Raw genomic sequence first — 22,816 nt, 5'->3', positions numbered from 1 at the left:
AAAGACCTGCAGAGAGCATAAGGGCCTCACTCATCGGGCCCCTTATGGAGCAGAGGCCCAGGCAGAGGTTTAGTGTCAGAAGTGGCAGTTTGTCAATTCACCCACGACTCCAAGCAAGACTTAAACACATATGAAAACTCAGTCTCTCACACAAACATGCACATACACAAAGCTGCCCTGTTGCCTCAATTTTGTTGTCAAAAATCTTGTGACGTAAGTGTCTCCTAAATTCTCAAGTGCTTGGACAAGGAACATTTCTCTTGGGCTTATGCGCCTTCTCTTTCATCACTCTTTCACAAGGCCAAGCACACCACAAAAACCCATATGTGAAGATCACCATGTGTGTGTTAGAGCTGTAAAACATGTTGTTGGTAAGGCTGTCTCAATAACCGCAATATTGCAATACTGCATTATAGACAAGCCAACTGCGGTGGATGGCAAGCAACTTCCACAACCACGCTATATTCATGTTTTTTCTTTTTTTCATGAGGCTAGATCCTCCTTGTTTTACACTTCAATGCGCATGTATTGAATGTTTGGTGGCTCCTCTGGTCTGGTCCGGTGGCGGCTCCGGAAGATCCCGCCCCCCCAGGCGCCACGGAATCTCGTGCAAGCCTCCTGCAGCTAACATCCAGGCTAACTAGCTAACTTGGCGTCCAGCCCTCATAACAGTATATGTGTTTAAACTCTCCTGGGTGACTGCAAGGCTGAGCATGCTGCCATTTAACCTGCAAGGTAAAGTAGTTTACCACCAATCATACAATCTAAAGGCGCCTCTAGCCTGTGTTCTTACATCCCAGGTTTAAAGGGACTCAGCTGTAGGCCAATGTTGTTTCCTGCCACAGCATGAAGTGTTTTCCATGTTCATCAGGTACTGCTGCTCCATTTGGCCGACACTTAATCAGACTAGCATACCTTGATTTCACTAAAATAAAAAATTTTAAAAAAGTGGTTTTGAACCACCCTAAATCAGCGCAGGGAAAATTCCTTCACCACGACAGCCCTAGTTGTTGGAGCAGCTAAAACAAACATCCAAAGAGTTTCTTAAAAATGTGCAATGTAATACACATACAAATCAATATCAACATTTCATTTGGGGAATATCTTTGTTTTATTCTCTTCAAATAAGTTTGAGTTTGCAATATCAATGCACTCTGTTCCTGCACCTTTATCCTATGAGGCTTTGGGCAACATCCCAATCTCTGTGTGTGCATGTGCACACATAATTTATTTTTATGTTATCAAGGTGCTGATTTAATGCAACCCTGCAAATACTTCTGCACCTACTCCAAAGATAGCAACAGGTCAAGTAAAGGGAGTGCTGGAGTTCTGCAGCTCAGGCCTCGTTGGTGCCTGGTAGTGCTTGGTGGGTTTTCTTCTTTTCAAGCCACTCTACCTAAAGAAAAGAGTATGTGTCAAGCTTTCATCCATTTAATACTCTGCAGTTTACATTCCATTCCTGTTTAGTACATGTTGCTACTTCAAGTCTAAGCAGATATTGTTAGTCTTAAAGAGAGAGAGTAAAAGAGAGAGGAGGGTTGGTTAGGGAGGGATGAAGGGTCACAGAGGTTGGGAATTCATCTTGTGAAGGTTTTCCGTGATTACTGTGCACTGCTTGCTTGAAAGGTCACAACTTGGTGTTTGAATCAATTGATTGGAATGAGCAATATGGCGTGCTGCCTTTTTTCGGCTTTCATCTTTCCATGTTTGCCTATCACACGCTCTGGTGGGGATGAAAGCAGATAGGTTGTCTGAGCTCAGGAGATGCTCTGAATTCTAAACTTTTGCTGCTGCTATCAGAAAACAGTGTTACATATTTTCATGAGAGAGTGTCACTCCTGTGAGACTCATGTCTAGTATGTTCTCAGTCCAGCTTCTTATTTTCTGTAACACATTGGGTATGCCTTTAAGATGTTTCTCACAGATTGTCCTGCAGCTGCATCAGTGGGTTTATTAGCCGAGTGGGCGAATCGAGTCCCCTGAAGAATTCTTCTCACGCTGCCTCTGACAGGCTTTGGCTGTCACAGAGATGTAACCAGGATGGGAATGCTGAAGTGTGGGTGTATGATAACATGTGTCTGTTTGCGTATGTGTGCATGAGAGTGTGGGTGTATGTTTGTGTGTGTGTGTGTGTGTGTGTTCGTGTGTGTGTGTGCGTGCATTTTTGAATTTGTATGTTTGAAGGGCCATACCAGTGGTTTTGGATGGTTTGGTCCATCATCTACAATTCATGTGTGCTTTATACCACTGTTGGACATTTTTCAAAGCAATCTATAGTCTTTTAAGTTGCTTTAAGCTCTCAACAGGTCCATTACTGTAAACATTCAGTCACTTTTATGATTTTTCAAAGTTACTGTATCATTCATGCACTAATGTAGTTGCAAGAATTCTTTGTTGGTGCAGCACAGGAAACTCCGACATTTGAGATTCTGGTATCTTGAGACTCTCTAACTCTATCTCTTGGCAGTAGAATAACAAGAAACCTAACTCAGAGTATCCCTCATATCCCTCACAAAGCCCATGCATGGATATTACATGTCGTCTGGGTTTGATTTCCTGACGAAGTTGTTGCGAATGCTGCTCAGTAGCTGAATCTGAAATTTATGATATCAGAGCTTAAAGGTATACTATGCAGGATTTTTTGGTCGGTGTTTGTAAACACAGTGCACTTAAAGTTGGCCCTCCTAACCCGTGAGAGAGAGAGAGAGCAGTGGTGGTCAAATGAGCTAGAGAGTAAATAAAGAGAGCGAGTGGTGCTGGTGAGAACAAAGCTGTGAATCAGATAAATAAAACATTATTTACTGATTGTTTCACGGCGGTTATGTTCTAAAGCAAACAAATACACTCACACATACACTCTCCCAGGCATAGCTGCTCCGACACCCACTGATTTCTCAGTGGGTAAATGTACACATACACATACAAAGCTATATACATACATGTACATGCACCTACACAGATAAATTATTCCCATATCTCAAATATAATTAGAACAGGTTGTTTAAAGATAAGTAAAATGAAATGTCTTAAAAAATGAAAGGAGGTTATAGATCTAAGTGAACTAGGCAGGTCGTTCCAATCAGATGGAGATTTAAATTGAAAGATAATTTCTTCTAGGAACAAAGAAAAAAAGGATACTCAGCATGCCTCAGATTATACAATGACCTACATGGAATTAAGAATTGTTTTAAGTAAGAGGGATAGTTAAAGAAAATGCATTGATCAGACTGTAATGTGCATTGCATTAGTGAGATGTATGCTTGGAGGAGTAAATCACAGTATCATCTGCATATAATTGCATATGATAATCAGAATAGATTTGTGGGAGATCATCAATAAAAATGGAGAACAACAACAGCCCTAGAGATGAACCTTGAGGTACACCTTTTTCCATAATCATAACTGCCCTGATAAGAGACACACTGATGTCTGTGGTGAAGATATGAATTGAACCAAAGCAAAGAAGGTTTTGAAAGACAAATAGCATAAAGTTTGTCAAGGAGGAGGCAGTGATCAACCATGTCAAAAGCCTTAATAAGATCGATAAATATTGTGCCTGTAAGCATGTTGTTGTCCATTGAAGAAGATCATTGGTGAATTTTAAAAGAGCAGCAGTTATAGAGAAGTTCAGTCTGAAACCAGACTGGTATGGATATAAGATGTGGAAGTCATTTACATATTGAGATAGCTGACTGTTGACAGAACTTCACTATTAACTCTAATATGAGTAGTAGTGTTTTTGGTGTAATTATTGATTATACTATACTCAAGTGGTGTCCCACCTAAGAAATTAATCAACCAATTATTATTTAAATTATTATTAAATGCAAATAATTAGGTCTGGTGCCAAAACTGTTAAGGGTTAATAAAATCATTAACATCAGATCAGATTTAGTGTTTCTTGTTTTGGTTGTACATGTATTCACCGCAACAGCACTTTCTGACCCAAACAGCTGATCTACAGTGTAATTCAGTGCATGACATGCGTAGAAATATGGATGTTCTACGGCTGTGAAAATGTAGTGCCAAAAGAAAAAACCTGTCTGATGGCAACGTAAAGCGGTGAAATATAGCGTACATTTAAACTGATATTGATTTTTTTAGGTGGGCCACAGCAGTACATTGCCTGGCTTCCGAGTGCAAGGCGAAGTATTAGTGTATTACATATACACACACACACTGCATCATGATGCCTGATACGTTATGGTTTATAGCAAACACAAAAAAAAAATCACACGGCATAGATTGGTTGAACAGCATGCTCAGTACCAACAAAGTTTCTTATCAAAAGTCACTTATAAGTCCCAACAACTCAAAGCATGCTGTACCATCATAACAAATTAATGGTAGAAACAAGAAAAACAGTACTTAGTGTAAAATAAAGAAGATTTATCAACTGTGGAGTTGTGATGATTTCATGAGGATATCACAAACAAATGCCTCAGCACCATCAGGGCAGCCAAACAGTGAGGGTTTACCCACAGGAATAACTCAGCATGGCAGGATGGAGTAGAGAGTATTTTATGTCCAGGTCACAGAGCTTTTTTTTATGGGATCAAACTGTCGACGTTTCTGAAGTAACCCAGCACTGAAATCCGGATAGATGTGGAATGATCTAAATAAGGACAGAACGGCTTCTACATCAATTACAACAGCATGATCTCAATATTGATGTCATGATACTAAAAATCACATGATTTAATGTTTAACTTGTTTTGTCCCGCTCAGTCAGATAACAGAAACACTTATAGATAATAACGACAATAATAGACACAGACATTCTTAGGAGTTATTTAAGAGACTGTGCATGTAGTCTTACAAATAAAAGCAGTAGAGAATTGGGAAGCTTTTAGTGGCTGCAATCACTCACTTATCCATTTTGGGAAACAAAGAAGCATGAAATTCTGATTGGCTGTTAATGGCCAGTGACTGTGAAATTAAATAAATGGGTTGAGGAGCTAGCATGTGTTTGGATGCGGAGATGACAGCAGTTCTCCAGCTGCAAAACTCTACGACAGCTGAAGGTAGTACCGTCTTGAAAGGATCTTGGCTCAGTTATTTCAGTCGGACCAATCTTTTTCCAAAATGTTATGCTTCTGTGCCTTTTCTCATCAATTGTTCATGCACCAAAATGCAGTTGTTTCTCTTGGTCCTGTTAAACAACAGCTGGGCAAACTTGAGGCCTGTCTTCAGGCTTCTGTTTGGCGTCACCTGTCACTCGTTATGCAGGGATTCTGTTGCTCCTTTATTTCTAGAGCTACCACTACTTCAACTTGCAGGGCAAACATTGTGCATTGTGAGCAGAGCATTTCATAAGTAAATAGTGGAATTCCTTTTGGCTGGAATGTGTGCTTGTCTTTGCGTCACATGCATGTACAATATTTATGTGTGCATATGCATGCCTGCTGTTTTCATGCATGTACATGGTTGCCATATGTGCCACTGGAAATTGCAACAAGTTACTAGCAAAAGGAGAGCTTCTGAGGCCAGTATCTTGTGGGTGGGGTGGAGTTCAAAGGATTACAGTGTCGGTCAAGATCTTTATCTCAAGGGAGAGATAACTTTAACGCATGACGTTGCTCAACTCCTAGACTGAGAGTAAAGGTCGCACTAGCCTTTTGAACTAGAATGCAGTAGCATAGTGAGAAAGCAAATTCATATGTAGTTCCCAACTCTCCCTGAGATGAGGCCAGCTTGACAGTCTCAAACAAGTTTACCTTAACATGTTCGCTTTAAGATCAGGTGCAAATATGGACTCGTCCATCAAAGGTTACTCTGAAAGTTTGTGGAGGTTTTTGCCCAGATGGCACACAGTGTGTCCAGATGATACCCCATCCCAAGGGAGTGGGAAGCAGGAGATGATCACACCAATGGTTGGCTGGTCGGCACCACTGAAAGGAATTTGGTTAGTCAGCAGTTTCCTTTTGAAAATGGCCCGGGATTGTTGTTGTAAGGGTGTTTAGTCAGGGGAGAGAGGATTTGGGGGGATAAATCGAGTTATTTATTAGCTGGAGCCATTTAAATGGGAAAACTACCATGACAGAGTTGGGTGGAAATAGGAACTGGCGGGCCATGCCAACTGGAAATGCCAGGGGTGGCATCGTGCCAGTGTCGTATCTAAACTTATAGCCAGAGTCTGGGCAGTCTGGATGCTGAGATGGTGAGAGCAGAGATAATAAACCCACACCGTGCTCTACTTGGCCTGGCACAATGAACCCTATCAAGATGATCAGATATGAGGGCAGCTGGTTAAGCTTTGTGTCTCCTCATTGAGTGTGTGTATGGGTCTATCAGGTGCTGTGAGAAAAGGCAGTTCTGTCTTTTTATTTATGTGACTGAGTAGGTCTGTCAAGGATAGGACTTTTGATTGAAATCTACACTTATGGAATCCTTTTGAGATATCCATACACCATTACTCCACATTAAGGCAATCATGTGCTCCTTTTTAGTTAAAAAAACTATGTGAAAAACAATGTAATGTAATATATTCTATCTGCTGTGTAGCAATGCGCATCATGTCAAATCTAGTGCTTGTATGATACCTGAGACTTTTCCACTTCCAGGAATAATAACATGTTTTTCTACAAAACCATTTTTAACCACACTAGCGGTATGGCTCTAGGAATAGCAATGTCAGGCTGTTGATCGGTCGGTCGGTCATCTGGTCTGTTGGGCAGTGACCGCTCGCCTTGGTCCAGACTGAAATATCTCAACAACTACTGGATGCACTGAAATTAACATTTCATGGTACCCAGAAGATGACTGGTAATGGCTTTAGCGATCCCCGACCTTTCATCTAGCACCACCAGCAGGTCAGAGTTTTCACTTATCCAGTGAAATATCTACATCTGCTAAATAGAATCAATACAGAAATTGTCTTTACCAAAAACGATTGTCTGTACTAAAAAAGTATCAAGGTTTGATTCCGATTCCTAATTCTGTGTATGTTCAGATTTTACCTCCTTAGTGTGACTTGCGCCCAGGCACTGCATTGTCAGTTTCACTCATATCCTTCAGTTACACCTCTGCTGTCGTTCCATTCATATAACATGCTGAGTGACATGATGATCACAGTCTGATTGAGAAGCAACCTGTCCTCTGAGGTACATTTGAGGTGTTTTTACTGCTGTTAGAGGTGACATAATTTTTCCGTGATAGAGTCCTTCCTGATTCCCGAGCGAGGAGCCGGTCGTAAAGGACTACTTGTGGTATGTTAGTTTTCACCCGGGGGGGGGGGGGGGACGGAGTTTAAAGCATACTTAAACAGATTTATGTCATCCAGTCATTCTGATTTCAACCTCGGCTGCTTTCCCCGGCTCTCTCTGAGTTTTGTGCAATGTGTGTATTTATATGTGGGTCACTGCAGTCAGCTGTGAATTTCTGAAGCCAACTCCCACCATAAAGATTAGAAAAACATACAACAGCAAATAGTTATGATTTCTTTAGATGTGTGTGCAGTGAAGAAACTTTGAGCTCTGAATGAACTCTATTCATACCAGTGTCATGACCTTCTGTTTGCATGCAAACTCTTGAAAAGGCCTCAAAGAGATAATAAATGGTAAAAGTAAACACATCTCAATGTCCTGTTTCCTGTCTCAGCTTTTGTTTTCTCTCCACCCTTCATGGGTCCATGTATAGCACTGGGTGTAACCTTGCTCAGTGGAGACTTCAACCCCTATAAATCTCTCTTGTGCTTGCTGCAGGTGACTCAGGCTTCCAAGGTGTGGGGAGAGGTCCCTCTGCCAGAAGACTTGGAGGCAGAGAAAGATGTCAAGGCGTCACAGAGCTTACTGGACGATGACGAGGACTTTGCTGCTGATGAAGCCTCAGGAGGTGGGTTCGATAGAGACTGGATGACCACAAACCACAGCAACAGCTGCACTTAATTCGTGGGAGTCGTGTTTTTCATCATGCATTCCTTATGTTGTTAACTAATCACGAAACTGAAAATGAGGGAATGTAGGAAATGATGCTCAGAGATGCAGAATAAAGTTTTATAATGTTTACATATAAACACTCATTTACAGGATTTACTTTTTACAAGGAGAATTTCGCTCCCCTGCAGATTTTATGTTCTACTTGTCACATAAGTGAACAAAGGATCTTTTTTTGGGGGGCTTTAACCTTCACATTGACCATTTTCCTATACTTGTGTCTGTGACTTTAAAGATCTGCCCAGTGGAGAGGATGATGGAAGTGCACCATGGCCTCCGGTCCCTGAGAGCACAAGTAAGGGATCAGAAAATATAGTGATTCAAACAATTCTCTGTGCCAGATTTTGTTTATATGTGGAAGATCACTCAACTCTCTAAAGGTCCCCCATCTGTGTCCCTGACTTAAGTGGCTGCATGCAGCCTGTGTGTGTGTGTGTGTGTGTGTGTGTGTGTGTGTGTGTGTGTGAGTGTGTGTGCGAGTATGTGCATGATGTCTGCCTGAGCCTGCATTGAAGATGCCTTCACATCCTGCTACACCCTGTCCTCCCTCCTTTCCAGCTTGCCAGAGTCTGGTCATAACATGGGGCTTCATCTTTGTCTTTGAGATATAAACATCTCCTCTCCTCTTTCATCCTTTTAACCAGCAGCAGAGGTGACAGCACAATAAGATACATAAAAGCATGACGAACAATAAAAGCTGCAGCAGAGCATCACTGTTTTGCATTCCATTCGCTACAGCTTTGGCTTTTTACAGCCCCCCCTTGTTTTTTTTTTTCTGCCAACTTGAAGAGTATTTATATGCTGTGATCTTTCTATATCACATGACACACTAGCAGGGGGAGAGAATATTTATATAACTTATTAAACTCTGCATGATTGGTCTAACTCTTGTTTTAAATTTTTCCTGTGGTTTGTTGCTGTAAGTGACTCTTCTGTTCTTGGTCCATTTTCACTGTTTTTATCATGTCTAGATTTCTCTTCATTTCAGACAACAAAGCAACAAAGAGTCTCGTCAGTCCGATCTTGGATTTTCTTCAAGAGTTCAAGAGTATCAACTAATAACACTTTATTTGGTTCGACAAATTCTGATACTCAATGATAGCTGGATTTATACCCACAGCTGCTTGTTTCTTAAGACACGTACAGTGTCAGGTTGTACACAGTTACATACATTTTAACAGTGCAATTATTGTTTAGACACTTTCATACTCCGCACATTAGATGACATGTAAGAGAACACATGTATGGACAATGACCAATATGGTGCTGCTCAGTTAGCACATGCGACTTTTCTGGCACAGATGTTATGACAAAGAAATCTTGAATAACACTGCGTATTAATATTTTGACAGTGTTCAATCTTCCTGACCATTTATACACAGAGCCAAATGTTACATACCTCGCCTACCTCGGACAACAGGACTTCCTTCATTTTGAGAGCTGACAGATATATTGTAGGTGATCAGGCAGTGCCATGCTTTATTTTTTTGTTATATTCCCCACATCAGTTATTTTGTGATACACTAGGCTAGGCATATATTTTCACAAGAGAGCAGTGATCAAGGTGAGCAGAAGGTTTGCCGTAGTCACTTTTTTGAGTAGGCGCACATCAGCTACGCGGTAGCTACTCAGCCTGTTCACATAGCTGCCATTATTAGACCATTAACCCCTCAACGCACAACTATAAATCCAGCTTATCACTTGACAGCATGTTCAACATAGTCCTACTGTAATTCCATTTGGTGCATCTCTATATACTATGTATTTTCAAAGATTTCTTTCTGAGTATAGGCAATTTTGGGCAGTCAACATTTATATTATACATATTTCCACCCTGCAGAAAATTAATTTACCAAAGCAATGAAAATTGTAATTGGTGCAATTTCCCTGCTTATTAAAGACAAAGTTCTGATAATAGCTGCTGCTTCTTAGTTTGTCTTTGGTGCCAGACACTGTCCCTTGACAAGTTACATCATGGCAGAATCATTTTTTTGGTAGCAGTATTGCGAGTTGACATCAGAGCTGGGGCATTTAGCAGAATGTGTCTTGTTCACAGAAATAGCACTGCTGTGAGGCCTTGCTGAATTTGGGTAGTTAAAATAGCCAGAGGGGCTTTTAACACAGTTGATATTATTGTGTCTGGTGTTGACAGCATGTGATTGTGCTGAATTAGACTAGTAAGGTTTAACTGAAGGTTGAGTCAGTTTTTAGCAGCTTACCAAGAAAATTTTCAGCTAATATTGAAAAAGACTGATTAACTGAGTCATGCAGTAGTTCCAGTAAACAATCATTTCAGTAGTTGAACGTTTTATTTCAACCTTCCACATTAAAGTTGCGGTCGTTTTGAAGTGTGTATTTCTCAGCCAAAACCTGGTGAGAACTTAAGTGCTTTTATCCTCGGGTCAGACTCAGTTTGGCAGATACAAATGTGCAAAAAGAATATGAAAGTCACAGAATACAAAGCCTGTTTGTGTTGTGTTGACAGCACGGGATGGGGAAATATTCTTTGTTAATGTGCTCACATTTTGTGGTGTGAAATGAGCCTACAAACATTCTCCATTACTCTGCTTTATTGCTTCTGTTGCTGTAAAGTTACCGGCTTTCCAAACCACATAAAGGTCAATGTTGCTTTAATGTGGCAATTAAATATGAGGTTGAGATTATGCGGTATTTTCTTTAATATATTGTCTTAATTCAAAGGTGGCTAGACATTTGTATTCTGCTCAGTATGATGATCATGGTGCTGTGACTGGAGGAGGCTATTTCCATATATAGATCTGAGTGCGACAGCAGTGGGAAGGAAATTCGGTTTCCTGCGCTGAATGCTCAATACTTTGCTGAGTGTCTCTGTCCTGTTGGCTGTCCAGACCCAAGCCTCTGTTTTCCTTCCCCCCTCAACTACTATAAAGTGAGAGACGTAGGTGCCACAGTTGTCCCTATTATGTCTTGTATCCTGTTGTGTTACTATTTGCCTTTGGTTAAGGAATTTCCATTTCCCTCTGTCTCAGACTTGCACATTGAAGATGTGAAAAAAAAACCAACCCAAAACATCTGGAGTCTAAACTGTTTTTGAGATGAAGCTATTTCCAACATCTTTTGTCCATTGTTGTTCTTTGTCTCTGCTTAATCATAGTCTGCAATCTTTCCCGGAGATATGAAGGTTGCGTCCCATGTCCTCCTAACCTCCCATCTTGACCTCCACAGTCAGATCCCCGAAGAGATTTCTGGGAGACAAAATCCAGCTTATCTCCTCTGTGAGAGCCGTCCCTTGTTCCACAGGCTCCATTATAGATATTCCCACTGCACCAAGTGTGTATTGGCCACTTTGTTTAGAAACCAAAGAAACAAAGATTACCATGTCCACTTAGTAATGTTGGTTGGTGAGGGGCTGCTGGGGTTACGTTATTCCCAGTGCTAATTTTGGATGTAAAGCCTGAGAATTCATATCTCAGACGACTTTAGCCTGTTTGACATTGTTCATTTAGCAGAAATTGTTACATTAAACACAGCATATGACTTAGACTAAATGTTTAAATTGTGATCCTATGAACAGAGAAGAAGTATATCTTATCAGGGTTTCTCACTTGATTCAAGTAAAGGATGAGCAGAGAGATTTGTTCTGTGTTTAGTTTTCAAGGGTGCTTTGCTTAAACTTGAGGGTCAGGCTGTCCTTGGTCCACTGGGAGTCACGTAGAGGCCGCCTCACTGACAGGTTGCTGTATTCTTGTGTAGCCTCAGCTGGTTTTACCTCTAATGACATCAAGTGGTAGTGGATGCTTGCTGAAAAAACACAACTCAGGTTTAGATTATTCCGTTATCTCTAGAGGAGAACAGATGATACAGCATAAGAGGACAATACATCAAGGTAATGTACCCTGTCTGTCAGTTTAGCCCGGGCAGCGGACAGGCTGGGGCCAGGCCACCCACTCAGTATTTCTTCCTTTTTTCATGGGCAGTTGGTGAGATATGCGTTTCAGTGGCACTGCCTCTCTTGTGAGTGTGTTTGTGTGTCTCTGTGTGTCAGATACAGGGAGCCTCTTGGGTAATTACACAGAGGGACGAGCGCTGGCAGCTGCAGTTATTTTGGTGAGGTCTTTGTTGTTGCACTGCTGGGGGCCCTAAAGGTGGTCACAAACCAACTCGCAAGAGTCAAACGAGAAAAAACGAGTACAGGAAAAAACATGCAGCAAATTATAATCAGATGGCACACTCCCATTTGTGGACAAGGCAGTTTTAAAAGGAACGTATCATGCACGTTTCCGGGTCTATATTTATATTCTCTGAAATTATACTCTACTGGTATATATTTGCATGATTTTCAGTTAAAAAATTCTTTATTTATCTTATACTGGCAGCTCCTCAGTTCAGCCTCTGTCTGAAACAGGCAGTTTTAGCTCCTGTCTCTTTAGGGTCAAAAATGTTCAAGCCCGAATCCAATTTGAACTATGCAAGTGGACAACATGAACAACCTTAGGAACAAAGGCTATAGAATGGACAGCCATTTGTGGGCATGGGTGAACGATCTGACATCAGTTCAACAGGGAAATAGAGGTAACTTTACAAACAAAGTATTCAAGTCAGGCTGAAGCCCTGGGTTTTGACTTGCAGGGAGCATTTTACATATGTTCCCCTCAAATTTTGGAACTTTGACCATTTTTAACATAGACATCCAACATCATAACAGTATAAAAATAACAAAATCACAAAAAGCATGATATGTCCTCTTTAACAGAGTAGACAAACACACATTTACTGAAAGGAAACTGAAAATAAGTAGTTGTTAAAAAGCCATTCACAAACACTTGATAGTGTGACTGTGTGCACTCAAGGTGGACATTGTTCTGAAAGACTCCTGCTGAATGGCCTTAGTCACTAACTCGAACCTTATTGCTGCACCTAGCCCCATGATGCTGCACTCTGTTGTACCAATAACAAACGTGTTGCCTTGGAGAACTGGCTTGTGCCGCTCCTCTTTAGGAAAGAGATGTTGAGGCTTTTATTGAGAGAGAGAGAGAGAATGTGCGACTGTTTGAAATATGTCTTTTTCCCCGTGGCGGTGTCAAGGACAAAGTCGTAACTGATACCTCTGTTTATTTTAATGACCTCTGTGATCATGTATGCTGCAAGAGAAGAGAATATCTAAAATTGGAGCTAAGAAAATGTTTTGCTGTGTTACAAAACAAATACTGAATTAGAATTTGTGATTATTGGCGCACTATTCAGTTGTCCTGTAGTTTTCCCAGATCAGAGAGTTTATTTGGATAAAGCTCTGCAGTTGTTCAGTGGCTTCCTGGTTGAATACTCAAGTGTCCATATACTATAAATAATACCTCTTCTGGGATTTGTTAAGCCCTTAACTCTTTTTCCTCTGGTGGATAATACATTAGTGCATGAACAGTATATTCTGAATGCACCGCCACTTATTACTTAAAATGATTTTTCTTTTATCTTTCTTCTGTTTGTTCCTCCTGTTACACAATGACTGCTTTGTTTCAGTCAGTGACCATGCACATAAAAGAGTTGGGAGTAATAATAAAGTGATTACCTCCCTCTCTCTGGCACTCACTCCCATTCTGACAAGGATCACAACATATCAGCAGCCTTTGAAGTAGCGGATGCTTCATTAGCTTTAATTAGTTTGGGTTACCATTCTTGGGGGAGATCTCAGATGGTTTTGGGTAGGGTATGTTTTCTGTCAACTGTTTCCTGGCTTCATAACTTGTTATTTCTCTAAAAAGTCAGTTCGGAAACTTCAGGTACCTTCTCCTCACCTGTAGCGTTAGACTGTAGCACCAGACAGCAGCAGCTACAGTCAATCCAAAAGCACTTTTTTTTACACCAACTCTTTCTAAATTGCATCTCCTCTCAAAGACATGCCACAACTACAGTAATGGTGTATCAGAAGCCATATGTTTCTTGTATTTGCAGCTGTGAAACAGCTGGATCCAGCACAGTCACTTCATTATGAAGGAGCTGTTGTTTACTGCTGTCTGTTATAGTTTATGGAGTGGACTCCCACAGAATCTGGATCGGAGCATTAAAATCTGTCTTGTCAGCACATCAGTATCAGTTTTACTCCATTTTCAAATGGAATTTATTTACATGACTTTTGGTCCACTTTTTAATGAAAGACAGTGAGCAGATACTTAGAAAACTTGTAAATGTGTTGTAAACTATACTCAAGGGTCCCTCTCTTAAAACCCATCTGTGTCTCAGAGCTACTGAAAGGCCTCCTCAGTTGACGTTTCAGAGCGTGCCCCAACGGTGTAACTGCATCCATAGCAATGGAAGAATGAATGAGTCACCACAAAACAGAACACGGTCTCTCATGCCCGTGCCAGTGCATAGGGCTTAACTTTTGGTAAAGACAAAGGATATTATGGTGCTCGGTTCTTTCCATTTAGGAGGGAAAACAGGAAGCAGCTCCTCCCTGTGTCGCTGTAAAGCCCCGTGGTGGATGTGTCTGTCTGAGACAGCATAGATGTGAAGAGCAGTTTGCGTTTGGAGTGTGTGTTTGGTTCGGAGGATATCCTCTTTGTTCTGTTGGACTAAAGGGGAGCCGTTTCTAAAGAGATCCCCTCCGACCTTTTCTCCTTGACGCTGTCATGCAAGCAGGCTTCCTTGTTTGTTTCCAGACAGACACCGGTTGGACTCATTAGTCAACAACGACCACAGTCTCTCAGCATCCATTGTCCCATTAAGCACCACTGTCCTCAGCATGTGGATGGTAATGATTAGTGGCACAGTTGATGTTGTTAACACAGAGTTGATTTTGACATATCTAGACAACATTACATTACTTGTATTTCTTGTACAAACTTTTCTTGGTTGTTTCCTAATGTTTATTTTACTTCTGTTTTTCAACACATTTTGATAAATACATTCTGTTTGTTGTGTACTATAATTCTCAGCAGCTGAGACTTTTCTTGATTTCCTGTTTCTGTGAAGACAACTCTTTGGGCAATTCTGTTTCTGATTGTCACTTTTCTGTTTTCTCTCCTCGCTTCCAATCATTTCCTTTCTAACTCTCCTGAAACTTTAACCTCTCTTGCACCTGCTTGGCTAACTTGATCCTTCTCCCCGGTCCTTGTGTCGCTTTCCTTGTTTGAACCTCGTGCCCCGTCGACCTCTGTGCCACGTCTCTTTCCCCTGCCTATTGCTCCTCGCTCCTCGCATTTCGTCGCTTGCTATAGAACACTGGTCGGACCCTTCATATGTGGGGAACATACAGAGCCCAGTCGAGCAAGAATACAGTAAGTCCTCAAGCACGGTTTTCTTTTTATTGCTCTGGGTTTCTCTCCTCTTTCCTCTTGTCTTTGGCACACTCTCCTGTCACCTGCTCCACTCAGTTATGCACTTTCATTTCCAAACGCTCTCTCAGATAACATTCCAAAGAAGACACGGCTTGGGCATGCAGTGATTGAGTCCAGCTACTCTGTTTTTCCAAGTGTCTTGCAGGCGTCTCCCAGTGTTTCGGATGCCAGTGGAAAATGATGGGCTTGTTCCATAGAGTAATAGAGTTCATCGCACCCAAATGACAACACTTGCATATTTCCAGTTGAAAAATCTTTTGTAAAGAGATGTTGGAGTTAAATCACTGTTCGTCTTTGTGCATGGCCAACACTTGCAAAAAAGTATTCCGCAATTTAATTTGAAAAGTGCTTTTTGTAATTTCAACCTCATGCACATGGCTTACCCCTATGATATGAACCAGCTGTTTCACAGAATCACTACAGCATGAGTAGGGAGATATGCTTTATTATACACAGCGATGGTAGTAGTGATTTTTGCTGCTTACATTGCAAGCTATGGGAGGGCACAATGGGGTAGGCTTAATAATGAAGCCAGAAGTCATTCCCTAGAGTTCCCTAGAGGGCAATGATTGGACTTGGAGACAGAGTTGTTTGGCTGGCCACCAAGAAAAGGGTAGACAGGAGGGGTCCTGTCTGCAAGAGTCAAGCTGAGAAAGACGCAGCTGGCATAGAAACACATATTACACTGAGAGAGACAAGAGTGAGAGAGAGAAAGAGGAAAAGCCCAAGGAAGAGAAAAACATGAATTATTTTAATTATTTTTTATTTGAAGATTTTTGACGAGATTGCTGACGCAATATGGTTTTGGGCCTTGTTCTTGTAGGTTCTGGCCCTCTTTCATTCCCTCCTTCTCTCAATGGCTCGGGTGGTGCTGGGTCGATGCCGTGGGCGCTGCCTTGAGGGTTGAAGGTCAAGCCCAATGCGGCTGGGCTTTAAAGGCCAGGCTGGGCTCACTACTCAATCAAGTCTTTGTCTTCTGCATAGGCCTCTATGTATTCGGAGGGGGCCCATTGCACAAAGCCGCCACAGTTCTGCTGAACAGCTTTAATAGCTAAATAAGTTTGTGAATTAAGAGTTTGGAATGCTTTTTTTCCAGACTCCTTTTTTTTTTCATCCCACCCGTCACGTCTGCACTCTGATAGTTTCATCACCCTTGATGGTAGCGGTGCTTGACGAGGGGATTTCCCCCCCGCTGGAAACAGTGAATGATGAACAGGAGAATGGGTCTTGGGAGTAAAAGAGCTGCTCGTTAGCAGCAGGGCACAACCCGGCGCTCTAATCAAAGGATCTCAGGCGGCGGCAGTTCCACACTCGCCAGCCCCAAACGATAAAGCGGCGAGCTCAGAGAGAGTTGGGGCTACGAGCCACTGTTGACCTGGCGGCGAGTACCCACTCAAGTGATTAGATTATATGCGGGTCAAATGAGGCGCTTTGATGAGTAACTTTGATGTTGCCTGTCTTCTGGTTCCACATTCAGGCCCAACAATTATTCCTATAAGTCTGACAGAAACAGGCTGCAAAGTAAGCACTCGGGCACCCTGCCAGGCTGTTCTAAAGCCTGCACTTCTGTTGTTACAGTACATGTTCAGCTCACTGAGTGTTTTCATAGGCAGTGCTCAGTTTACTTTGTCATAAATGAGGCTTTTCCTCACCAGGAACGGGATGTCTTGTAGTGCCAGTGCTGTGTGTAAGGAAAGGAAACTTAGTAGTGTTTAAGATGGCTGTTTACCAGCCAAAACTCAAGCAGTGGAGCATAAGCAAAAAGGTTCTCCACAGGCCTTTAACACAGAGAACACACAGCCTGAATCTGAGACACAAAATCTTTAACTTTTAATTAAGTTGCTCCCGGTAATCATGATAAATGTCAGCTGTCAGTGTCCACATGTCTAAGTGATGTGTAATTATCAGAGGAGAAGGGAAAGGGAGGAAACAATATACACAAAGAGTGTTTGTATGGTTCCTGCCCTCTGTGTGTGTGTGTGTGTGTGTAGATTTATTGTTTTGCACATATTTGGGCATGTATATTTGTACCTAGCGGCTGAGCAGATGCTTACTTAGAACATGACTCTTTGCTTCTGGCATGGCAAGTAGCATCTGACTGCGAGAAACAGTACAAATATTGACTTCCTCCCTAAACCCACACTGCCAGTCTGAAATCAGAGGCTGGCAGGCCTGTCCTAACAAAGTGTTGGCAGTAGTGTGAGAACGGGGCACCCTGCGGGCCGGTCTATTTTAAGTTTCATAGGCTAAACCTTTGACATTGGAATTATAATAATACAGCTGACATTTTGGTTGATAATGAGTTACTCTTATAACTCATCAAAATGTCTTATACAGGTAGATAATAGAGATTTTGACAATGTAGTAGTTGAAATAATCTTTTTTTGCCATAGATACGCACTATGGCAGGTAAAAATCATAATGCTGAGTCAAAACAATTTTGTAAACAGCTGATTCTTTAAAAATGTCGATCTTATGATATGTAGTGTGGAAGATGCAAGCAGTAGAAAATGTTAGAAGCACTACTTGTAAACCATTTGTTCATTTATTTTGAATGGTATTATTGCACAAAGCCCAGTAGAGTTCGTGTCACTGCTTGCTTGCCAACGCACTTAAATAAATCAGCATGATACATTGCTTAAAAAAACTTTTGCATGGTGTGTTGTAACCCATTTATGTAGCAGATGGGTGGAGTTCTTCATATGTAGGGCAATGTGGGCGCTGGAAGAAGAGGGAAGAAGAAGAGAATTTCCTCGTCAGTGTGCAAAACCAAATTGAACTTTGTCTTTTTTCCCTCGCTACATTTCTTCTGAGTGATTAGAGGGAAGGGTCAGCCACAGTGTAGTAATTTTCTGGGATCAGCGCCTTACTTAAGGACGCTTCCAGCAGACACTATGGGCACTAAAGATGTAATACCAACCAGCTGCTTGTAAGGTTTTGAAAGTGAATCAGATTACCTGAAATAATTAGGATTGTACTAACCAGATAAATCCCATTTCACCTGGCACTTTAAGTATGACTAGTAGCGGCTAGTTTGTAGCTTCTGTTTGATTTAAGTCTGAATACAGACTGCGTTATATTCAACCAGTTGACCTATATTTTTAAAGACCAGTCAGACCAGCTAACATAGCCCTTTCTGTAGGCCACTGTTAGGAACTCCTGCTGCAGCCCCCTCCGCTGCTCTCCTGCCTGCCTCATATGTTTGACTTGGTGGAGGGAATGTTGAGGCCCGCTTCCCAGTCATTCACAGAGGATTTTCTTCTTCTTCCTCTGCAGCTGCTGGCACAGTAGTGGTCCTGACTCAAACTGCCACTTAGCTTGCAACTCAAATCATTAGTGTTCAATCAAGAGATCATGCTGCAAACTCGTGGTCGCGCTATTTTGACTGATCTCCACGTACTTTGTATTTGAATGTTTGCATTGATTACAGGGCTCCATCCCAAAAAAACAATTTTAACTGTCTCGAGTGAATGTAAACTGTCCCAAAATCAAGACAGAGCAAGACAGAGTTTTCCTTGGGCCCCTAAATCACTAAAACCACCATTGTTGATGTATATTTTACTGTTCGTTGACACTGAATGTAATGTACTGGGTACTCCCACCATGGCCATGTGACCATGCCCAGCCCCAACTCCCCTGTCCTGAATTTCACCCATTGTCATCTGGTCACCCTAAACGCAACATATTTGCGAGGTCTTGCCAGCCAGTCCTGCCGTTTGTGACTGAGGGGATAGATGGACCGGTACCACAGGAACATTTCAGATCTCTCGCTGAGTAGCCAGCCAGTGATAGTAACTATAGTAACAGCATGAGAAGACGCGCTCCGTTGTAATCAGCGCTCGGTTAAGTTTGTCATTTGTTAAGTGATAGTTTCATCCCAGAGGCGAAGAACTCGGTTTGTCCCAAACACATTTGGGGAATTTTTTTTCTGACTTTTTTTGTGTGTATGATAGGAAAGCGTCTCTGTGTCCATGTCCGCAGAAAGACATGGATGGAGAGGAAGACATGTTGTGATACTGTAATTTCATGGTTATATTTGAGTATGTAGGGGCAGAGCATGCCTTTTTCAGCGTGCGCCTCATGTTAGGGCCTATGTGTGGTGCAAACACTGCAGCTGTCGGTTTTAGTGCAGATCCAACCACAATTGAGATATGGAAATAGACGCCGTAATTTGTATGTGGCTCTTATTTAAGCCACAGTCATGCTCTTCAGTTTTCACTTTCACAAACATTTCACCAAAGGCTTTCCTTGGGGAAATAACTCCCGAACAGTATCCCATATGACATTGTCTTTAAGAGACTTTACCACTTACTGCACTGCATGAATACGGCTTACAATAGCTAAACTCTGCAACAGATGGACATTAATGCTGAGCCTGTGGTTGTTGTCAGTTATTGTGTGGTTTAGCTGACAGATTCTCCTCCCCTCTCCGTGTTTCTAGTTTATTATTACAGAGCTCTTGTCAACTTCACCGACTCCCTGGTCTACGGCCCTGAGCTTGAAGACATCTTCTCTCCAGCCTTTAATGAGATCACTGAAGCAGTGGTGGACACGGTAAGTTCTTTCCTCATATGATAAAGCCTACTGAATGGTGGTCATGTACACTACATTATAAGGCTACCTTACAAGGTTCATGCATGTGATTTATGACCTTGTTGATTTAAGCATGTGTGACCTTATGTCTGAGAATAAGGCTCAGAGTTGTTTATTTCCACCTAACCGAGTCTGGTTTTCCCCCCGCAGCTGGAGTCGGAGTACAACAGAATTCCAGGTGTCCAGACAGTCAGCGTGGTCCTCATTAAGTAAGAACACAAATCCTTTAAATCACACTTTGTGACATCCAGAGTAGATACCATACAGCTGTGTGCTGCTGCCTGGGTGTCTTACCCTGGCCAGGTGATATTTCTTCCCCTGTTTCCAAACCGCACAAGGCCAACAGTGTAGGCCTGTAGTCGATAATTCATCAAGACTGTAGTGAGTAATTCCTCTAAGGGACATCCAAAGAGAAACCTTACCTCTGCAGTGCACTCCACACACTCTGTTCCCTCACTGGCCTTTCTTGCTCTTTGCAGGAAGGTTATAAGAGACGATGGTGTGGATGTATTTGTCGAGTTGGATGTGGGGTCTGACTACAACAGCAATGAAGAACAGATCCGCAGCGTGCTCTACAATGTGGTGAAGGAGGGAGCCATTGCTTCCTACGTAACATCAGTCCAGGGCTTTCAGTTCAGACAGCTTGGAGAAGGTAAGACCTCAGAGACCTCAGCAACACCACGTAACACAGCTTTGTAACACAGGTGATGGACTCCTTTACGCATTAATTTGCTGTAAGTTTACAGCAAATTAAGATCCACCAGTGGGGTAGGCGGTGTCATTAACATTTCCCTCTGGTTTCTAGCTCTACCTGTGCCTCCAGTGGAGCCTATAGCAGTGCCAGGTTTGTACTGTACCATGCGTGTTGCATGGTGACTGAGCCGACTGTACTGTAGAAACTGTAGGGTGACTGTAGTACCTTTTAGAAAGAACAGTCGAGCAGTTCCTTTCTCATGATGTTGGAATTTTATGATGACCTTTACTTTGACTTTCAAGTACAAGTAATGGTCATGTGGTTTGAAGAATGTTTTGCATGGAAGCACCAATGTAAAGTAGACCACTGAGTGTGACCCCTGAAGTCTAGTAGTGCACAGTGAAAAAGAAGGACACTTGCATGGCATGAGTTTGATTAGGAATACTGCTGTACCTTGTGATCTAAACACGCTTTGGATTTACGCAAATTCCACCAGCTCCATGCACAGGCACAGCAACTGATAAAGCATATTGGTATCTTTATCTTTAAGTTCTTTATGTATGTGATAGGGTTCTGTCTGTCTATCTAGTCTGTCTGTTTTTTATCTAGTCTGTCTGTCCTTCTGTCTGTAGTCTCTTGGTCTGTCTATGCAGTCTGCTGGTCTGTCTATCTGGTCTGTTTGGCTTCCAGGCTATCTAGTCTGTCTGTCTGTCTGTCTGTCTGTCTGTCTGTCAATCTAGTCTGTTTGTCTGTCTATCAATCACTTTGTCTGTCTACCTTTCAATCTATCCGCATATGTTTATCTGTCTAGCCTATCTGTCTATCTATCAGGTTATGTTTAAGCACAGAGTGGAATTTACACCTGGCAGAACATTTTGTGCAAAACAAATATTTTAAAAAATGTTATGAAATATTTGAAAATTCCCTTGAAAATTGTGAAGCACTCCTCCGATAAAAGACTTCACAACGTGCCTGAGACACACTGGCTTAGCTGAGGGGCTCAAGATGCTGTTGTTTTTCACATCACCGTGTTTTATTTGTGCTGTGATATGACATTAATGTAGTGTATTGGCTGTACTGTAGTCTTGGCTTGCATGTCTTTGATCCTTCAACACATCGCCTCCTCCTCCTCCTTCCCATCTGCATCTCTCTTAGTAATCCCCAGCATCAGACCATGCATGCCAGATGAGCACAGGTGTGGTGATGGGACATGTATCCTGATGGAATACCTGTGTGACAACAGACCAGACTGCAAAGACATGAGTGATGAGACCAATTGTGGTGAGTGGCTTCAGCTTGACTGGCCGGCAGGTTGTAACACAGCTACAGCATGGAACACTGGCTTGGTGATGTGTGATATATTCACTTACAGTAACATCTATAGTAGGGCCCGACCAATACTGGATTTTTTAGAGCCGATGCCGATACCGATATTAGGGAGTAAAAAAATTCCAATATCGATATATCAGCCTATAATCTTATATATAAGAATATATACATAAACACACATTTTTTGCAATGATCCCTCAAACGTGGTTATCAAACACAAGATATACAGTAAACTTCACTGGGAATATAATCATTATAAATAACTATAAATTAAAAAAACATATTTACAAATATATTAAACTTGAGCTAAGAAAAAGGATAAAATACACATAAAATCCTGCCTGTATAACTTTAAAAAAATACTGGCGCATATTGGACAACATATACGCCGATACGGATATATCTGTGATAGGCCAATAATATCGGCTGACCGATATATCGGTCGGGCTCTAATCTGTAGTTACTGTAGCATCCAGTGTCTGAGTATCTCTAATTGCACAATTGCTAAGTTTAATCAGAGATTTATTTTAGATGTAAAAAGGCCGGTCGCTCCAGTCACCCCAGCTCCTGGGACCACAACCACCGCCAAGAAGCCCCCACGCCCCCCCGTGCTACCTGGACCCTGCAGAGCGGATCAAGCCACATGCCAGAGCGGAGAGTGTATCCCTCGAGACTACATCTGTGACGGAGAGAGGGACTGCTCGGATGGAAGTGACGAGTTCAGATGTGGTATGTAATGCAGCCTCGTGTATGTGCATATTATCAAACAACGACATGCATTCTAATTATCCTCTGGCTGTTTACAGGTACTCCGTCTCCCTGTGAACCTAATGAGTTCAAATGTAAAAATGGTCGCTGTGCCCTCAAGCTGTGGCGCTGCGATGGCGACAACGACTGTGAGGATAACTCAGATGAAACAGACTGCCGTAAGTTTCCATTTATTTTGCTTTAAG

The 22,816-nt window shown here is 42.0% G+C and overlaps 1 protein-coding gene across 13 annotated transcripts in view; it reads left to right on the top strand.

Moving 5' to 3' along the window:
• Window positions 1-22,816, top strand: part of hspg2 (heparan sulfate proteoglycan 2) — a 101,586-nt gene that overhangs the window by 25,663 nt on the left and 53,107 nt on the right. For 9 of the 13 annotated variants that reach the window (XM_042408815.1, XM_042408813.1, XM_042408814.1 and 6 more), the window contains exons 2-10: window positions 7,704-7,833; window positions 8,170-8,229; window positions 15,128-15,187; window positions 19,689-19,801; window positions 19,991-20,049; window positions 20,320-20,492; window positions 21,690-21,815; window positions 22,395-22,592; window positions 22,670-22,789. In XM_042408815.1, the coding sequence (XP_042264749.1) occupies window positions 7,704-7,833; window positions 8,170-8,229; window positions 15,128-15,187; window positions 19,689-19,801; window positions 19,991-20,049; window positions 20,320-20,492; window positions 21,690-21,815; window positions 22,395-22,592; window positions 22,670-22,789 (1,039 nt within the window). Of the gene's footprint in view, window positions 1-7,703; window positions 7,834-8,169; window positions 8,230-11,753; window positions 11,800-15,127; window positions 15,188-19,688; window positions 19,802-19,990; window positions 20,050-20,319; window positions 20,493-20,645; window positions 20,685-21,689; window positions 21,816-22,394; window positions 22,593-22,669; window positions 22,790-22,816 lie in introns of those variants that run through there. The other 4 variants (XM_042408816.1, XM_042408812.1, XM_042408817.1 and 1 more) reach the window with 4 other exon arrangements.

Source organism: Thunnus maccoyii, chromosome 4 (genome assembly GCF_910596095.1).
Source record: "Thunnus maccoyii chromosome 4, fThuMac1.1, whole genome shotgun sequence".
Classification (NCBI taxonomy): domain Eukaryota; kingdom Metazoa; phylum Chordata; class Actinopteri; order Scombriformes; family Scombridae; genus Thunnus; species Thunnus maccoyii.
The sequence above is the reverse complement of the archived record's forward strand: the minus strand, read 5'-3'. Positions and strand labels throughout refer to the sequence as shown.